Genomic DNA, 14,037 nt, shown 5'->3' with positions numbered 1-14,037 from the left:
TTTAAAAAGGAATTAAAGTAAAGGACAATCATGAGTAAAGCACTCGGATTTATTTGTTTGGAATTTGGGCTTGGAGAGCCTAGCCAGTCTCCAGACCTTAATCCCATCGAAAATCTGTGGAGGGAGCTGAAGGTTTGAGTAGCTACACATCACCCTCAAAATCTTACTGACTTGGAGAGGATCTGCAAAGAGGAGAGGGACAAAATACCTCCTGATATGTGTGCAAACCTGATGGCCACCTACAAGGAACATCTGACCTCTGCAATTGCCACTATAGGATTTTGCCACCAAGTACTAAGTCATCTTTTGCAAAGGGGTCAAATACTTATTTCACTCATTATAATGCACATCAATCTCTGACTTTTGTCTTCTGGGTTTCTGCGGGTTTTCCTGTTGTTATTCTGTCTTTCACAGCTACGATAAACTATCATTAAAATTAAGGACTGGTCATTTATTCGTCAGAGGGCAAACAGGTAAATTTAGCAGGGAATTAAATACTTTCCCCCCTCACTGTCGGTCCTTACCACTTTTGTCCTTTATTATGGTAATCTTTGCACGCAATGTTCCTTTCATATCTCTAATTTTCTTGAATAGATCTGTGGTGTTTCCCATTCTATTGTTATATGATGCAAACGTGATGAAGGGTATTTTTATTTATTCTCCCCCGCCCCATTCTCTTTCCCATACAACTGTGTTTCATACGGGTTGCTTAATAATTTTTGCTTTATTACTTTTCTTTCTTGGTCTTCTCTCTATGAATTCTTTGATGGGTAGTGAGATGATATTTCCGACTGAAGCTCTTTCCACATTGCAAGCACTGATAGGGTTTGTCCCTTGTATGAATTCTTTGATGGGTAGTGAGACTCTGCCTGAGACTGAAGCTCTTTCCACATTCTAGGCATTTATAGGGTTTCTCCCCTGTATGAATTCTTCGATGGGAAGTGATACTTCCCTTTTGGGTGAAGCTCTTTCCACATTGCAAGCACTGATAGGGTTTCTCCCCTGTATGAATTCTTCGATGGGTTGTGAGATGATCCTTCCGACTGAAGCTCTTTCCACAGTCCAAGCACTGATAGGGTTTGTCCCCTGTATGTATTCTTTGATGGGAAGTGAAACTCTGCCTGAGACGGAAACTCTTTCCACATTCTAGGCATTTATAGGGTTTCTCCCCTGTATGAATTCTTCGATGGGAAGTGAAACTTGCTTTTTTGGTGAAGCTCTTACCACATTCAATGCACTGATATGGTTTCTCCCCTGTATGAATTCTTCGATGGGTTGTGAGATCACCTCTCTGACGAAAGCTCTTTCCACATTCCAGGCACTGATAAGGTTTCTCCCCTGTATGTATTCTTTGGTGTGAAATGAAACTCTCCCTGAAACGGAAGCTCTTTCCACATTCCAGGCACTGATATGGTTTCTCCCCTGTATGAATTCTTTGATGCAAAGAGAGCTTATTCCCCTCCCGGAAGCTCTTTCCACATTCGAAGCACTGATAGAGTTTCCTTCCTGTATGAATTCTTTCATGCGAACTGAGACCATCCTTTCGACTGAATCTCTTTCCACATTCCAGGCATTGATAGGGTCTTTCGCCTTTATGAATTCTTTGATGGGTCTTGAGATTCGAGCTTTGACTGAAGCTGTTCCCACATTCAAAGCACTGATATGGTTTCTGACCTGTATGACTTCTTTGATGGGCACTTAGACTATCCTTTCGATTGAACTTCATCCCACATTCCAAGCACTGATAGGGTTTCTTCCCAGTATGAATTCTTTGATGCTTCTTGAGATTTGAGCTTTGACTGAAGCTCTTCCCACATTCGAAGCAGTGATAGGGTTTCTGACCTGTATGAGTTCTTTCATGGGCAGTGAGAGTGGCTCTCTGAAGAAAGCTCTTTTCACACTCATGGCATTGAAAAGGTTTCTCCCCTGTATGAATGCTTTGATGGGAAGAGAGCATAGTCACCTCCCGGAAGCTCTTTCCACATTCCAAGCACTGATAGGTTTTTTGCCTTGTATGAATTCTTTGATGGATAGTGAGACTCTGCCTGAGACTGAAGCTCTTTCCACATTCTAGGCATTTATAGGGTTTCTCCCCTGTATGAATTCTTCGATGGGAAGTGAGATGTGCGCTTTGACTAAAGCTCTTTCCACATTCCAAGCACTGATAGGGTTTTTGCCCTGTATGAATTCTGTGATGGGCAGTGAGACTGTGACTGAGACTGAAGCTCTTTCCACATTCTAGGCATTTATAGGGTTTCTCTCCTGTATGAATTCTTTGATGGTAAGTAAGACCTGAACTGTGACTAAAGCTCCTTCCACATTCAAAGCACTGGTAGGGTTTCTCCCCTGTATGAATTTTTTCATGGGCAGTGAGATGTGCGCTTTGACGAAAGCTCTTTCCACATTCTAAGCACTGGTAGGGTTTCTCCCCGGTATGAATTCTTTGATGGGACGTGAGACTTTGCTTATGACTGAAGCTCTTTCCACACTCCAGGTATTTACATGGTTTCTCCCCTGTATGGATTCTTTGATGAGAAGTGAGATAGGACCCCTCGCTGAAGCTCTTTCCACTTTCTCTGCACTGATACAATTTCTCTCTACTGTGAGTTCTTTCACATGAAATGACGCTATCCCTCTGAACGAAGCTCTTTCTTTGATGGGAGGTGGACTGGGAGATCTGATGGATGTTCTCTCCACACTCTGAATATATATAGGAACTCTCTGCTATGTGGATTTTGTTGTGGTACCCCTTGTTTCTACCTTCCAATTCTTTCCCATCTGCAATGAAGAGAAAAGATTATTAGAGCCTCGGAAGAAATGGCACTCCTGTTTATTGAACAAATCCCACCCCCCATCACTGCGAGACTTGAGAGTGCTCCATTTTGGCCTCAAGCAGACATCCTTGAAGTCTAACTTAATGTCATTGTCGATGTGTGGCATCTTCGACCCCCCAGCATTTCAGCACGCCGGCGGGGTGCCCGACTCTTTAAAGCAGTGGGGCGACACTGCCAGCATACTGGGACAGGGGTGCAGATGACACAGAACCATCAAAACCAACACCTCACACCTCCCCCAGTAATGCATTACGCTGCCATGTTAGCGTAAGTCATGCAAAGCTGCATCACTCAGAGCGAAGGGGACGTGGTTCACATCCATTATTGAACAAAGTTAATAAATCCTTGTGAAAGAGAAACAACTGAAGAGAGTTAGGTGTGAGGCCTTACTATAGTCTTCACTGCCTTTGTTGGCTGGTATTAACTGACATATTGCTTGGCTTTTATCTGGGATAGGTTTTGTTTGGCTCAATCCTGGAATCCACTTCATCTCCAAAGTCAGTCAAATGCAGACAGAAGCCAAAACAACAGACCTCACACAAGTTACTTCAACTTCCCTAAAAGCTCTGAAGACAACATTTAAGAAGGCCTGGGAGGTTCAGACAAGTCTGATCATTGTTGAAAAAGGCATGGATAGATGAAGAACATCCACAGAGGAAACAGTTGATATCCCTCCATTCAGGGTTCACAGTGGGGATGACAGAATCCCAGATGCTGTTGGTGTCCATCCAAACAGTGGAGGTTCAAGCAGTGCAGGCAGGTAGGTAGAGGAGCCCAAAATGTGTCCACTTCTCCATCTCCATCCGCCTACCTGCCTCCCCCCACCCCCAAGCTGAGCAAGCCCCAATACCCCTTTGGCTCCATCCATCCTTGTCCCCATCTCTACTCCCCTGGAACTCACCAGATTTCTTAGAGGTCCCTGAGAGGGAAAGCTCAGAAGTTGTGGGAAGGGATGCAGGAGACAACCTGATCAGGTCAACCGTCCATCTTCCCCCTTCCATCCTCGCCAGCTTTGCAGGATCCGTCTCTTTCATCCCTGAAGAGGAGTCAAGGAGCCAAAACAAGCTGCAGGGTCCTGGGAGAGAGGAAGAAGCAAAGGGAGCGTCAGAGGACCTGCAGCGATTCTCCTGCCCCTGGAGAAGCACAAATGGGGCAGCCCCTTCCCAAAAGAAGCCCTATTTCTAAACATCTCCAGTGGTTCCAATTTCACCTATTTGCTCCTCACCCCACTTCGTAAGGCTTGCATGGTCTGCACAGTAGTGACCAGAGAGTAGATCCCATTGAACTCAGTGGGATTATGGACAGAACTTAGGCGATTAAACTGCGAGACGATAGAAAATTTTGGGACATAATAGCACAGGGAGTCTCATCCAAAAGGAAAATTGTAAACAACAGTATCTCATCTGATGTATGGACTCAACACTTTTCCCAGCTATACACATCCTCAAATACTGCTAATTCAAGACTGCCCCTTCCATTGAAGAATGATTATTTAGCTAGATGGGATCCTGTTACGGAATCAGAGTGCCTACAGCTAATTAAAACATTAAAAAATGGTAAAGCTCCTGGTGAGGACATGATCCCTCCTGAGGTGTTTAAATCAAATGACCAATGGTGGGCCATCTTTCTGGCCAAACTTTTTACGGTAATAAATAACACATGTAAAATTCCAGCAAACTGGAAACTAAGTTTGGTAGCCCCTATCTACAAGAAGGGTGATACCCAAGATCCAGCAAATTATCGCACTGTAAGTCTCCTGGACATCGCATACAAACTTTATACCCGCTACCTACTAAATAAGTTGGTGGACTGGGCGGACCACTCTAACCTGTTCAACCAGGAACAGGCAGGATTTAGGAAGGGACACAATACGATAGGTCATTGCATGGTACTACAGACCCTGATAGCTAAATATTCAAAAGCGCATAAGAGCAGACTCTTTGTGGCTTTTGTAGACTTGACATCCGCCTTTGACTCAATCTGTAGAGATAGTCTATGGAAAAAATTATATGAAACAGATATTGATAGACGACTTTTAAAAATTCTCAGAGAGCTACACACAGATACCACCGTTAAAATCAGAACCGGGCCATCGGGAAATCTTACTGACCCTCTGCCATTGGAGAAAGGGGTCAAACAGGGATGCCTGCTAGCCCCATTTCTTTTTAACTTTTATATAAACGATATTGTCCAGCACATGGCAAAGTACAAGTCATCGGCTCCAGCCCTCGAAGGCAAACATTTGAATATATTGCTATATGCTGATGACATGGCTATAATGGCACTCACCCGAAGAGGCTTACGCAGCATGTTGGAGGGGATTGCAGCCTACTGTTCTCATAATTCACTAAAGATAAACTACGACAAAACAAAAATTGTGGTGTTCTCTAGAGCTCGCCACACTTTTAGATGGTCTTTAGATGAACATGTAATTGAACAGTGCCCCTTTTTTAAATATCTGGGTGTTACATTTCAGGCTACATCTAGTTGGCTAGCCCACTTTAAGGCTGTAACCCTCCTAACACGAAGAACAATTGGTGTCCTGCTTAGCTTCTTCTATACCCGGGGAGGACAATTGGTGATCCCGGCAATAAGAGCTTTTGTTGGGAAAGCTATTCCCCAGATGTTATATGGGGTAGAGCTCTGGGGGTGGAACCAGAGGCTGTTGGAATGGCTTGAAATCTTGCAAAATTACTATCTCAAGAGGATCCTAGGCCTTCCTCAAGGAACTCCGGCAGCTTACTTGAGAGTGGAGGTAGGATTACCTTCTGTGTCTGCCAGGGCCCACTTGAGATTCTTACGTTTTTACATCAACCTTGCAAATACCTCGAACATCTTACTGGCCAAACAAGCCTTTGTTTCTCTTCAAAAGAACACCACTTGGCGTCAAAACCTATCTGATATCCTGGTTAGATACACCCTACCGGAGTTTAATACACTCAAATTGTGGAGCCCGGACAAAGTTCGGGAATGGATCCTGGAGAGAGATGCCCTGTTAGACATCACAAAAATACAGAACCCAGGGTCCTCCCACTGGTTTCCCCGACTGAAATCAGTTAAAACCTGCGCCAATTACTTGGCGAATATCACCGATCCCACACTTCGGAGAGCTTTCACCATGGCCCGTTTTCAAACTATCCCTACGGCCTATCTGTCAGGCAGATATGCAAAAATCCCGGTAGAGCACCGTTTATGTCCTTGCCACATGAGAACCAAAGAGGACCTCACGCATTACTTGTTGTACTGTCCCATTTACTCCGCCTTCAGGGATGCGATCTTACAAACTATTCCCAAGTCATTAGTCAATTCTGAGGACCAAGTAAAGTTTCTGCTGGTGGACGCTGACCCACGGATTACCCACGTGGTAGCGGTTTTCATGGCGAGGGCTATGAAAACCAGGGTGGGGTTCCTGAATGAGGTAGTGAAGGCCCTCCCATCGCTCTCCTAACCTGTTGAATCATTTTTCCTGTATGGGGGGTGTTGGGTTTCATTTTTTGCCTCTTTGTTTTTTGTCTGGTCTGGATTTGTCCCCTTTGCTGCGACAGCGCGGCACAGGCTTTTAAAATCTTAAACCTATTTTAATAATTTTTTTGTTTACTTTTTAACGGTGTTGTATGGTGTTTTGTGTAAAGGCATGGACCTCACAAACCTAATAATAAATGTTGAGACACCAGTGGGAAAGCTCAGAAGTTGTGGGGAGGGATGCAGAAGACAACCTGACCAGGTCAACCGTCCATCTTCCCCCTTCCATCCTTGCTAGCTTGGCAGGATTCATCTCTTTCATCCTTCCTGAGGAGTCAAGGAGCCAAAACAACGTGCTGGGTCCTGGGAGAGAGGAAGAAGGAAAGGGAGCCTCAGAGGCTCTGCAGGGATTCTCCTCCCCTAGATATTCTCCTGCCCCTGGAGAAGCACAAATGGGGCAGAAGCCCTATTTCTGAACATCTCCAGTGGTTCTCATTTCACCTGCTTGTTCTCCACCCCACTTCGTAAGGCTGGCATGGTCTGCAAAGTATTGACCAGAGAGTAGATCCCATTGAACTCAGTGGGATTATGGACAGAACTTGGTGCCAAAACCAGTCACCATTCTGTCCCCAATACTGACAACTGCAATCCCAGAGCATGGGCAGAAAATAGACAAGTAGCTATTACATGTAGGTGCCTTCATGCTCGGTGGTTTGTATGGAGAGCCCAGATCACACTCGTTGAGCTCACTCATTGCAAGCCAGGCAGATGTTGTGGCCCTATTTGCCTCTGTCAGGGGTTCCATGGGGACTAAATCTGTATGTGGAAACAGAGGAGCTGGCTATGCTACTTTTTTGAAGTATCATGAGACGAATACACCGCTCCTCCTTAGATATTGTCTGTGTTCCTCTTCATCCTGGAGAGAAGTGACTAGTGGGGTGCCACAGGGTTCTGTCTTGGGCCCAGTCTTATTCAACATCTTTATCAATGACTTGGATGATGGGCTTGAGGGAATCCTGATCAAGTTTGCAGATGACACCAAATTGGGAGGGGTGGCTAATACCCCAGAGGACAGGATCACACTTCAAAATGACCTTAACAGATTAGACAACTGGGCCAAAGCAAACAAGATGAATTTTAACAGGGAGAAATGCAAAGTACTACACTTGGGCAAAAAAAAATGAAAGGCACAAATACAGGATGGGTGACACCTGGCTTGAGAGCAGTACATGTGAAAAGGATCTAGGAGTCTTGGTAGACCACAAACTTGACATGAGTCAACAGTGTGATGCAGCAGCTAAAACAGCCAATGCAATTCTGGGCTGCATCAATAGGAGTATAGCATCTAGATCAAGGGAAGTAATAGTACCACTGTATTCCACTCTGGTCAGACCTCACCTGGAATACCGTGTCCAGTTCTGGGCACCACAGTTCAAGAAGGATACTGACAAGCTGGAACGTGTCCAGAGGAGGGCATCCAAAAAGGTCAAAGGCCTTGAAATGATGCCTTATGAGGAACGGCTTAGGGAGCTGGGTATGCTTAGCCTGGAGAAGAGAAGGTTAAGGGGTGATATGATAGCCATGTTCAAATATATAAAAGGATGTCATCTAGAGGAGGGTGAAAGGTTGTTTTCTGCTGCTCCAGAGAAGTGGACATGGGGCAATGGATTCAAACTGCAAGAAAGAAGATTCCACCTAAACATTAGGAAGAACTTCCTGACAGTGAGAGCTGTTCGGCAGTGGAATTTGCTGCCAAGGAGTGTGGTGGAGTCTCCTTCTTTGGAGGTCTTTAAGCGGAGGCTTGACAGCCATCTGTCAGGATTGCTTTTATGGTGTTTCCTGCTTGTCAGGGGGTTGGACTGGATGGCCCTTGTGGTTTCTTTCAACTCTATGATTCTATACAGCATCTTCGCAAGTCTCCAGTCTCAAAATGTGGGCCCAATCCTGGCATGGAAGCCATCAAAGTATAGATCCTCCACATGTCCTAAATCTGTAGTGTTGTTAAGAACACCAGGCATGCATACCCTTTAAAAAAACTCCAGAGGTGAGCTTTGCTCTCCTCTTGTGACAAGATTCCCAAAGGCTTAGGGCAGATCGATACAACTAGCCTCTTTTGAGATAACACCAATTTCCATTTCTTGTTTATCAAAACCCACAGACACTGCTAGATTTTTTCGAGTAGGTTTTACAAGTACCTATCAGGATGGTAAGGATTTTATTACAGTCAGCCAAAAAGGATTTTATGCGTTCCGTGTCCTCTATTACAAGCCACTCAATGACTGATAATCCCTCCTCATTTGTCCCAGAAGGTAGGAAGGAGTCTTTTATACTTGCTTTGGCATTTCCTGAGGCTATATCTGACTTGCTTTCACATTACTTCGTCTACTTGTTTAGCCTGAATAGGGGAGAGACATGTTTTGTTGCATCTTGGACAGAGGAAGTCGTCCAGAAGGGCTTTTCTTCTCCTTTTTCTCCTTCCATGTTCAAATGTTCCCATCTGGCTGCAGCCCCTCTTAACATATGTGACTTATCCACAGATCTGAAGGGGTTGATTTGCATGCCCAACTTTCCTTGACCCAAAGCCCCCTCCCCAAAAAGAAAGGCAGCATCTGGATGCAAAGGAAGAACAGAGCTGCAGGCCTCCTGCGAACTCAACCCCCCCTCCCTGGCTTGCCGGAGAGGACAAGGGATGACCTTCTGCTCCCTGACTTGGGGATCTTCGCCCACCAGGCATGATTTGAACAGGGACACCCCCCCCATGCACCCTCTTTCACCACCTGGCAGTGGCATAGCAAGGTTAGGTGGTACCCGGTGTGGAAAAATTCCTGTCCCCCCCCCCAAAAAATTATTTTATTGCCTGCAAAAATGTTTTGACTTTATTTCATAGTTTCTTACAAAGGAATGTGGATTCTGGGCCTCTGATAAAAAGGAGGCCACTGGGGACAGATGAGTTGTGTTTTGGCTTGTGTTATTTTATTTATATTTATTGTTTATTTATTTAATAAAATTTATTTTTTTAAACCTGCAAAGTTGTTTACCAAAACAAGAAACAATAAAACACCACAGCAGTAAAATCAAGAAAAATTAACAACCCTACTTTGAAACATACAAAAGCTAAAATATTAAAACAGATTAAAATTACTTCAACTTCCTAAGCATCTGGGTATGCCTGCCTAAAGAAGAATGCTTTTAGCAGGTGCCTGAAAAGAGTCTAGCAAAGGCACGTGCTTTATTGCAAGAGGCAGGGAGTTCCAAAGTGCAGGTGCTGCCACACTAAACGCAGTACAGATATTATGTGGAATCTGTAGTAGTGCTTGAATCTACTGAAGTGGAGGTTGCATCCAACCTGTACCTAAAAATCTTCACAAACTTGCGCCAGAGAATTGTAGAGTAGGAATGGAGCGCCGAGGGTCATCTAGCCAACCCCCTGGGGCAATGCAGGAATCTCAACTAGACCATCCCTGACTAATAGCCCCCCAGTCTCTGTTCAATGGTCCTTCTTTGCGTGACTTCTCCACGAGAGGTCTGGGTGGTGGCAACACGAGGACAGGGCCTTTTCTGCAGTGGTTCCCCATTTGTGGGGTGCTCTTCCAAGGGGGGCTCGCCTGGCACCTTCCTTACATCTTTAGGTGCCAGGCAACAACGTCTCTCTATAACTGAGCCTTTGGCTGGTTAATATATTATGGCCTTTTAAATAGGTTTGTGGGAGGAGAGATCATTGGTTTGTCTTTGTCTTGTTATGCATTTGGAGTTCTAATTTTGCATTTTTATGTTGTGAATTGCCCTGTAAACTTTGGATGAACGGCAGGATATAAATTTAATAATAATAATAATAATAATAGTAATAATAATAATTGCAGCAGTGAAAAGCTACTGTCAATCAGGGGTGCCAACTTCAATAAAATATTAGGAGGGAGCAGGTATTAGGCATAGCCAGGATTTATGTGAAGGGGCAGAATCTTAGTTAATTAAGGATTTAATTCCCCCCATTGGACACCCCTGGACCCAAGTAAGCCCCGCCCTGCAAAACTGATCACAAGATCCAGAGTGCACACACCATTTGAATGGCAATGCTCATTAACTGGAGCGGGGCTCAAATATTTCATGGGGGAACAAAGGGACCTTGGTGCCCTGGGGTTATGCGAATCTGAGGGGAAGAGAAGCAGAATTTGTTGCTCTCTCTTTTATGGCTGGGTTTCTACACCATTCTGGCAGGCGGAAATCCAGCAGGTGGGGAGGATTTCCTGTCAATATTGTTGCTGGAATGTTTGCAGAGACTGTGAGCTCCCAATGCATTGCTTTGAAGTGATTTCTGCACCAGGTAAAGGAATGGGTAGCCCCCCCCCATTACCCCCCACACACACACACCTGTATTTTGCCCAACCAAAGGTGGCAACCCTCCCTAAAACACAGGAACGAAGCAGGAAAAGGTGCTTTATGACCTCCAGGCTAGGACGGAGCGAGCCGGAGAGGGAGTCCCTCCACCCCCCGGCGCCCCACATCCCTCCCCGGCTTGTTTTGGCCTCCTTGACCCCTCCGTGTTACTCTTCCCTTCTCCCCGCCTTTTTCTTCCCCCTTTCCGGCCTCCTCCCCTCCGCCCCTTTCGCCCAAACTCCTCGGGCGACGCCTGCAATTCCTCCCCTTCGCTGCTGCGTCTCCTTCGCCCTCTGCCATGACTCTCCTCTCCCTGACTTAGGGGTCTCCCCCCACCCCAATGCATGGTCTGAACAGGGACCCCCATGCACCCTCCCTGCACCCTCCGGGACACCCTTCTCCCCACTGCAGCCTCAGGAGGAAGAGAGGAGCCTTGGCAGAGAGGAATTGGGGGCAGGGCCCTCTGCTCCCTGACTTGGGGGTCTCCCCCCACCCCAATGCATGGTCTGAACAGGGACCCCCATGCAACCTCCCTGCACCCTCCGGGACACCCTTCTCCCCACTGCAGCCTCAGGAGGAAGAGAGGAGCCTTGGCAGAGAGGAATTGGGGGCAGGGCCCTCTGCTCCCTGACTTGGGGGTCTCCCCCCACCCCAATGCATGGTCTGAACAGGGACCTCCATGCAACCTCCCTGCACCCTCCGGGACACCCTTCTCCCCACTGCAGCCTCAGGAGGAAGAGAGGAGCCTTGGCAGAGAGGAATTGGGGGCAGGGCCCTCTGCTCCCTGACTTGGGGGTCTCCCCCCACCCCAATGCATGGTCTGAACAGGGACCTCCATGCAACCTCCCTGCACCCCCGGGACCCCCTTCTCCCCATTGCACCCTCAAGGGGAAGAGAGAGGAGACTCACCGAGGAAGCTTCTGCAAAGAAGAGAGAAGAAAGCAGCCTCCCCTCTGCTTGCCGGAAGGGATGTGGGAGGGAGGGAAGGAATTTGGCCACGGAGGACCTTCACTTCCTGTCCTTTCTAGGAATCCAGCTCTGCTCCTGTTAACCCTTGGCAAGCCGTGGGCATCGAGCCCGCCCCTCCCTCTCCCTTCGTGCAGATTTCCTGCTTCTGCGCCTGCGCTCAAGGAGCTGCCCCCCCTTCCTTCCCTCCCTTTTTCTCCATCTGTTGCAAGGACTCTGCCCCAAGGAGCCCACATCTAAGCAGACTAACAGCAAGGGAGCCGGGGGTGGGGGTGGGGGTGGGGGTGGCCATGGGGGGGGGGTTACCTTGGCTCACCCCCTCCCCCAGCCTAGTGCTCCACCCTGCTGGATCCCAAGGAAAGGCTGGGATGGAGAAGAGACAGATGAGGAAGTGTCCCATGCCAGGAATGAAACGCACACACTATGGGGGGGGGGGCTCAAGGGGTGGCAGATGTGGAAGCCCACCCCCACCCCGTAAAATCACCACAGGCAGGAAAGGGGAAGCTGTGACGAACCTCCACCTCAAACTCTCCCCTTGTTACTAAGTTACGTTTTTACTCAGGTGTTCTGGGTTAAATTAACTCTCACCCCACCTGTCCCTTTGAGGTCCGTCTGTTACTGTCTTTCCCTTTATTTAATAAACTGGGAATTTCTTAGTAACAGGGGTTTTACTGTCCAGCGGACGTGGCCATTTATTTCCACTGCTCTGGGCTTTGGGGTCTCTCTTTGTTAGATCCCCTCACTATACCAGTTGACTAAGCCCTCTTAGCAACTTTGTGGCAAACCCAGGTTTCTCGCCCACTAGCCCCTCCTGAGGGAATTCTAAGACACAAACTATCTTCTTTCAGATTAGTTTTGCCCTTTACCTGAACTCCCCTCCTCAAGAGCTTAGATCAGTGTTTTTCAACCTTTTTTGGGCAAAGGCACACTTGTTTCATGAAAAAAATCACGAGGCACACCACCATTAGATAACAATAATAGTAGTAGTAGTAGTAATAATAAAAATGATAATTCTTCTCATGTCTGAATTGAGCATGTGAAGATGGCGCACCTTGCCCCGCCCCCACCAGGCTAATAATAATAAATAACAACTATAGTACTAGTCAGGACTCTCCCCCCAGCCACAGGAACTCAGTTCTGGCACCTCTCAGGTGGGCGCCTAAGAGGGAAGGCGTCCGTGATGAGTTCCAGGCTCCAGCACCTCTTTTTCTAGAAAAATAGCATTGGTAGCAGCAGATGCCCCAATGCTAGGTAGGCAGCAGAGGTAGGAGGTGGTGTCGTAGCGGCGGCCGCCTCGCCCCGCACGGCCCACGGGGGTCAGCCAGTTGCTCCACTCGCGCAGTGCCCAGATGTTGGGCATGCAGCTCAGGTGTTGGCACAACTGCAAGAAGCTGCCGGGCTGCCGCTGCACCCGCAGCCGCCACTCAGCCAGTCCCGAGGACGGCGGGAGGCGCTCGGCTGGCAGCAGGCGGGCCGGGCCCGCGGTGGTAGCGGCGGCGGCGGCATCAGCCACCGGGCTGGGCAGTACCAAGAGGACTCCGGCTTCTTTGAAGGCCTCGCGGATGGCGCAGAGGCGGAAGGCCACGTCTCCCGGCAGCGGCGAGCCCAGCTCCGGGCGCTCGGCGGCGAAGAGCGGCACCCTCGGGCACTCGCCCCGCACCGAGCCCAGTCCGCAGCGCGGCCTGCCTGCCAGCAGCTGCAGCCAGTTGGACGAGAAGTCGGCCGCGTCCGCCACGCCGCCCACGAAGACGTGAGCACTGGGCAGGAAGGCGCTCCGCGGGCTCCGCCGCAGGAGGAGCAGCTCATAGTCAAAGGCGCCTGCCGCCGCCGTGGGCCGAGGGGGAGACGCGCCCAGCCCACCTGCTGCTAGCAGCAGCGTCGCCACCTCCCGCCAGTGCCGCAACCGCCAGCCCATGTTTTCCCACGGAACACCAGGCAACATCTCGCGGCACACTAGTGTGCCGCGGAACAGTGGTTGAAAAACACTGGCTTAGATAACCTGCTGGACCAAAAGAACGACGGCTCAAAAACAAGAGATCTTTATTTAGTACAAAGCATAGCGGTTTCAGTATAGGTTCATAAGCTTAGTTTGTTAACAGTGTATATTCTTTGTGATAAGGAAAAGTTTCAGCTGTCACCTTCCCCACCACGCGTCCCCACCGCGAGGCTTCCATGCTAGCGAGTGCGGGACCGCAAAGCCTCCCTTACCCGACGATGAGCGGGCACCCCTTCCCCCCCTGTTCCTGCCATTCCCCTTCACACTAGTTGCACAAGCACCCACATAAACCCTCGCTATAAAGGGTTTCCCCAAAAGTCCCGATTTGCGCTTCTGAGAAGCCTCCGAGGGCGCTCCTGTCAAAGCGTTTCTCGTACGAGCCATTTTCTCAATGAACGGCAAGTC

The 14,037-nt window shown here is 48.3% G+C and overlaps 1 protein-coding gene across 1 annotated transcript; it reads right to left on the bottom strand.

Annotated features, from left to right (window-relative positions):
* Positions 1-528: 528 nt before the first annotated feature.
* On the bottom strand, positions 529-11,609 carry LOC117055477 (zinc finger protein 850-like). Its single transcript, XM_033165012.1, has 3 exons — positions 11,580-11,609; positions 3,736-3,909; positions 529-2,778 (listed from the first exon to the last, which is right to left on the bottom strand). The coding sequence occupies exons 2-3, from the start codon at positions 3,866-3,868 to the stop codon at positions 728-730; spliced, it is 2,184 nt and encodes a 727-aa protein (XP_033020903.1). The 5' UTR covers positions 3,869-3,909; positions 11,580-11,609; the 3' UTR covers positions 529-727.
* Positions 11,610-14,037: the final 2,428 nt, after the last annotated feature.

Source organism: Lacerta agilis, chromosome 12 (assembly GCF_009819535.1).
Source record: "Lacerta agilis isolate rLacAgi1 chromosome 12, rLacAgi1.pri, whole genome shotgun sequence".
NCBI classification, from domain to species: Eukaryota; Metazoa; Chordata; class Lepidosauria; order Squamata; family Lacertidae; genus Lacerta; species Lacerta agilis.
This window is presented reverse-complemented; position numbering and strand designations above follow the sequence as displayed.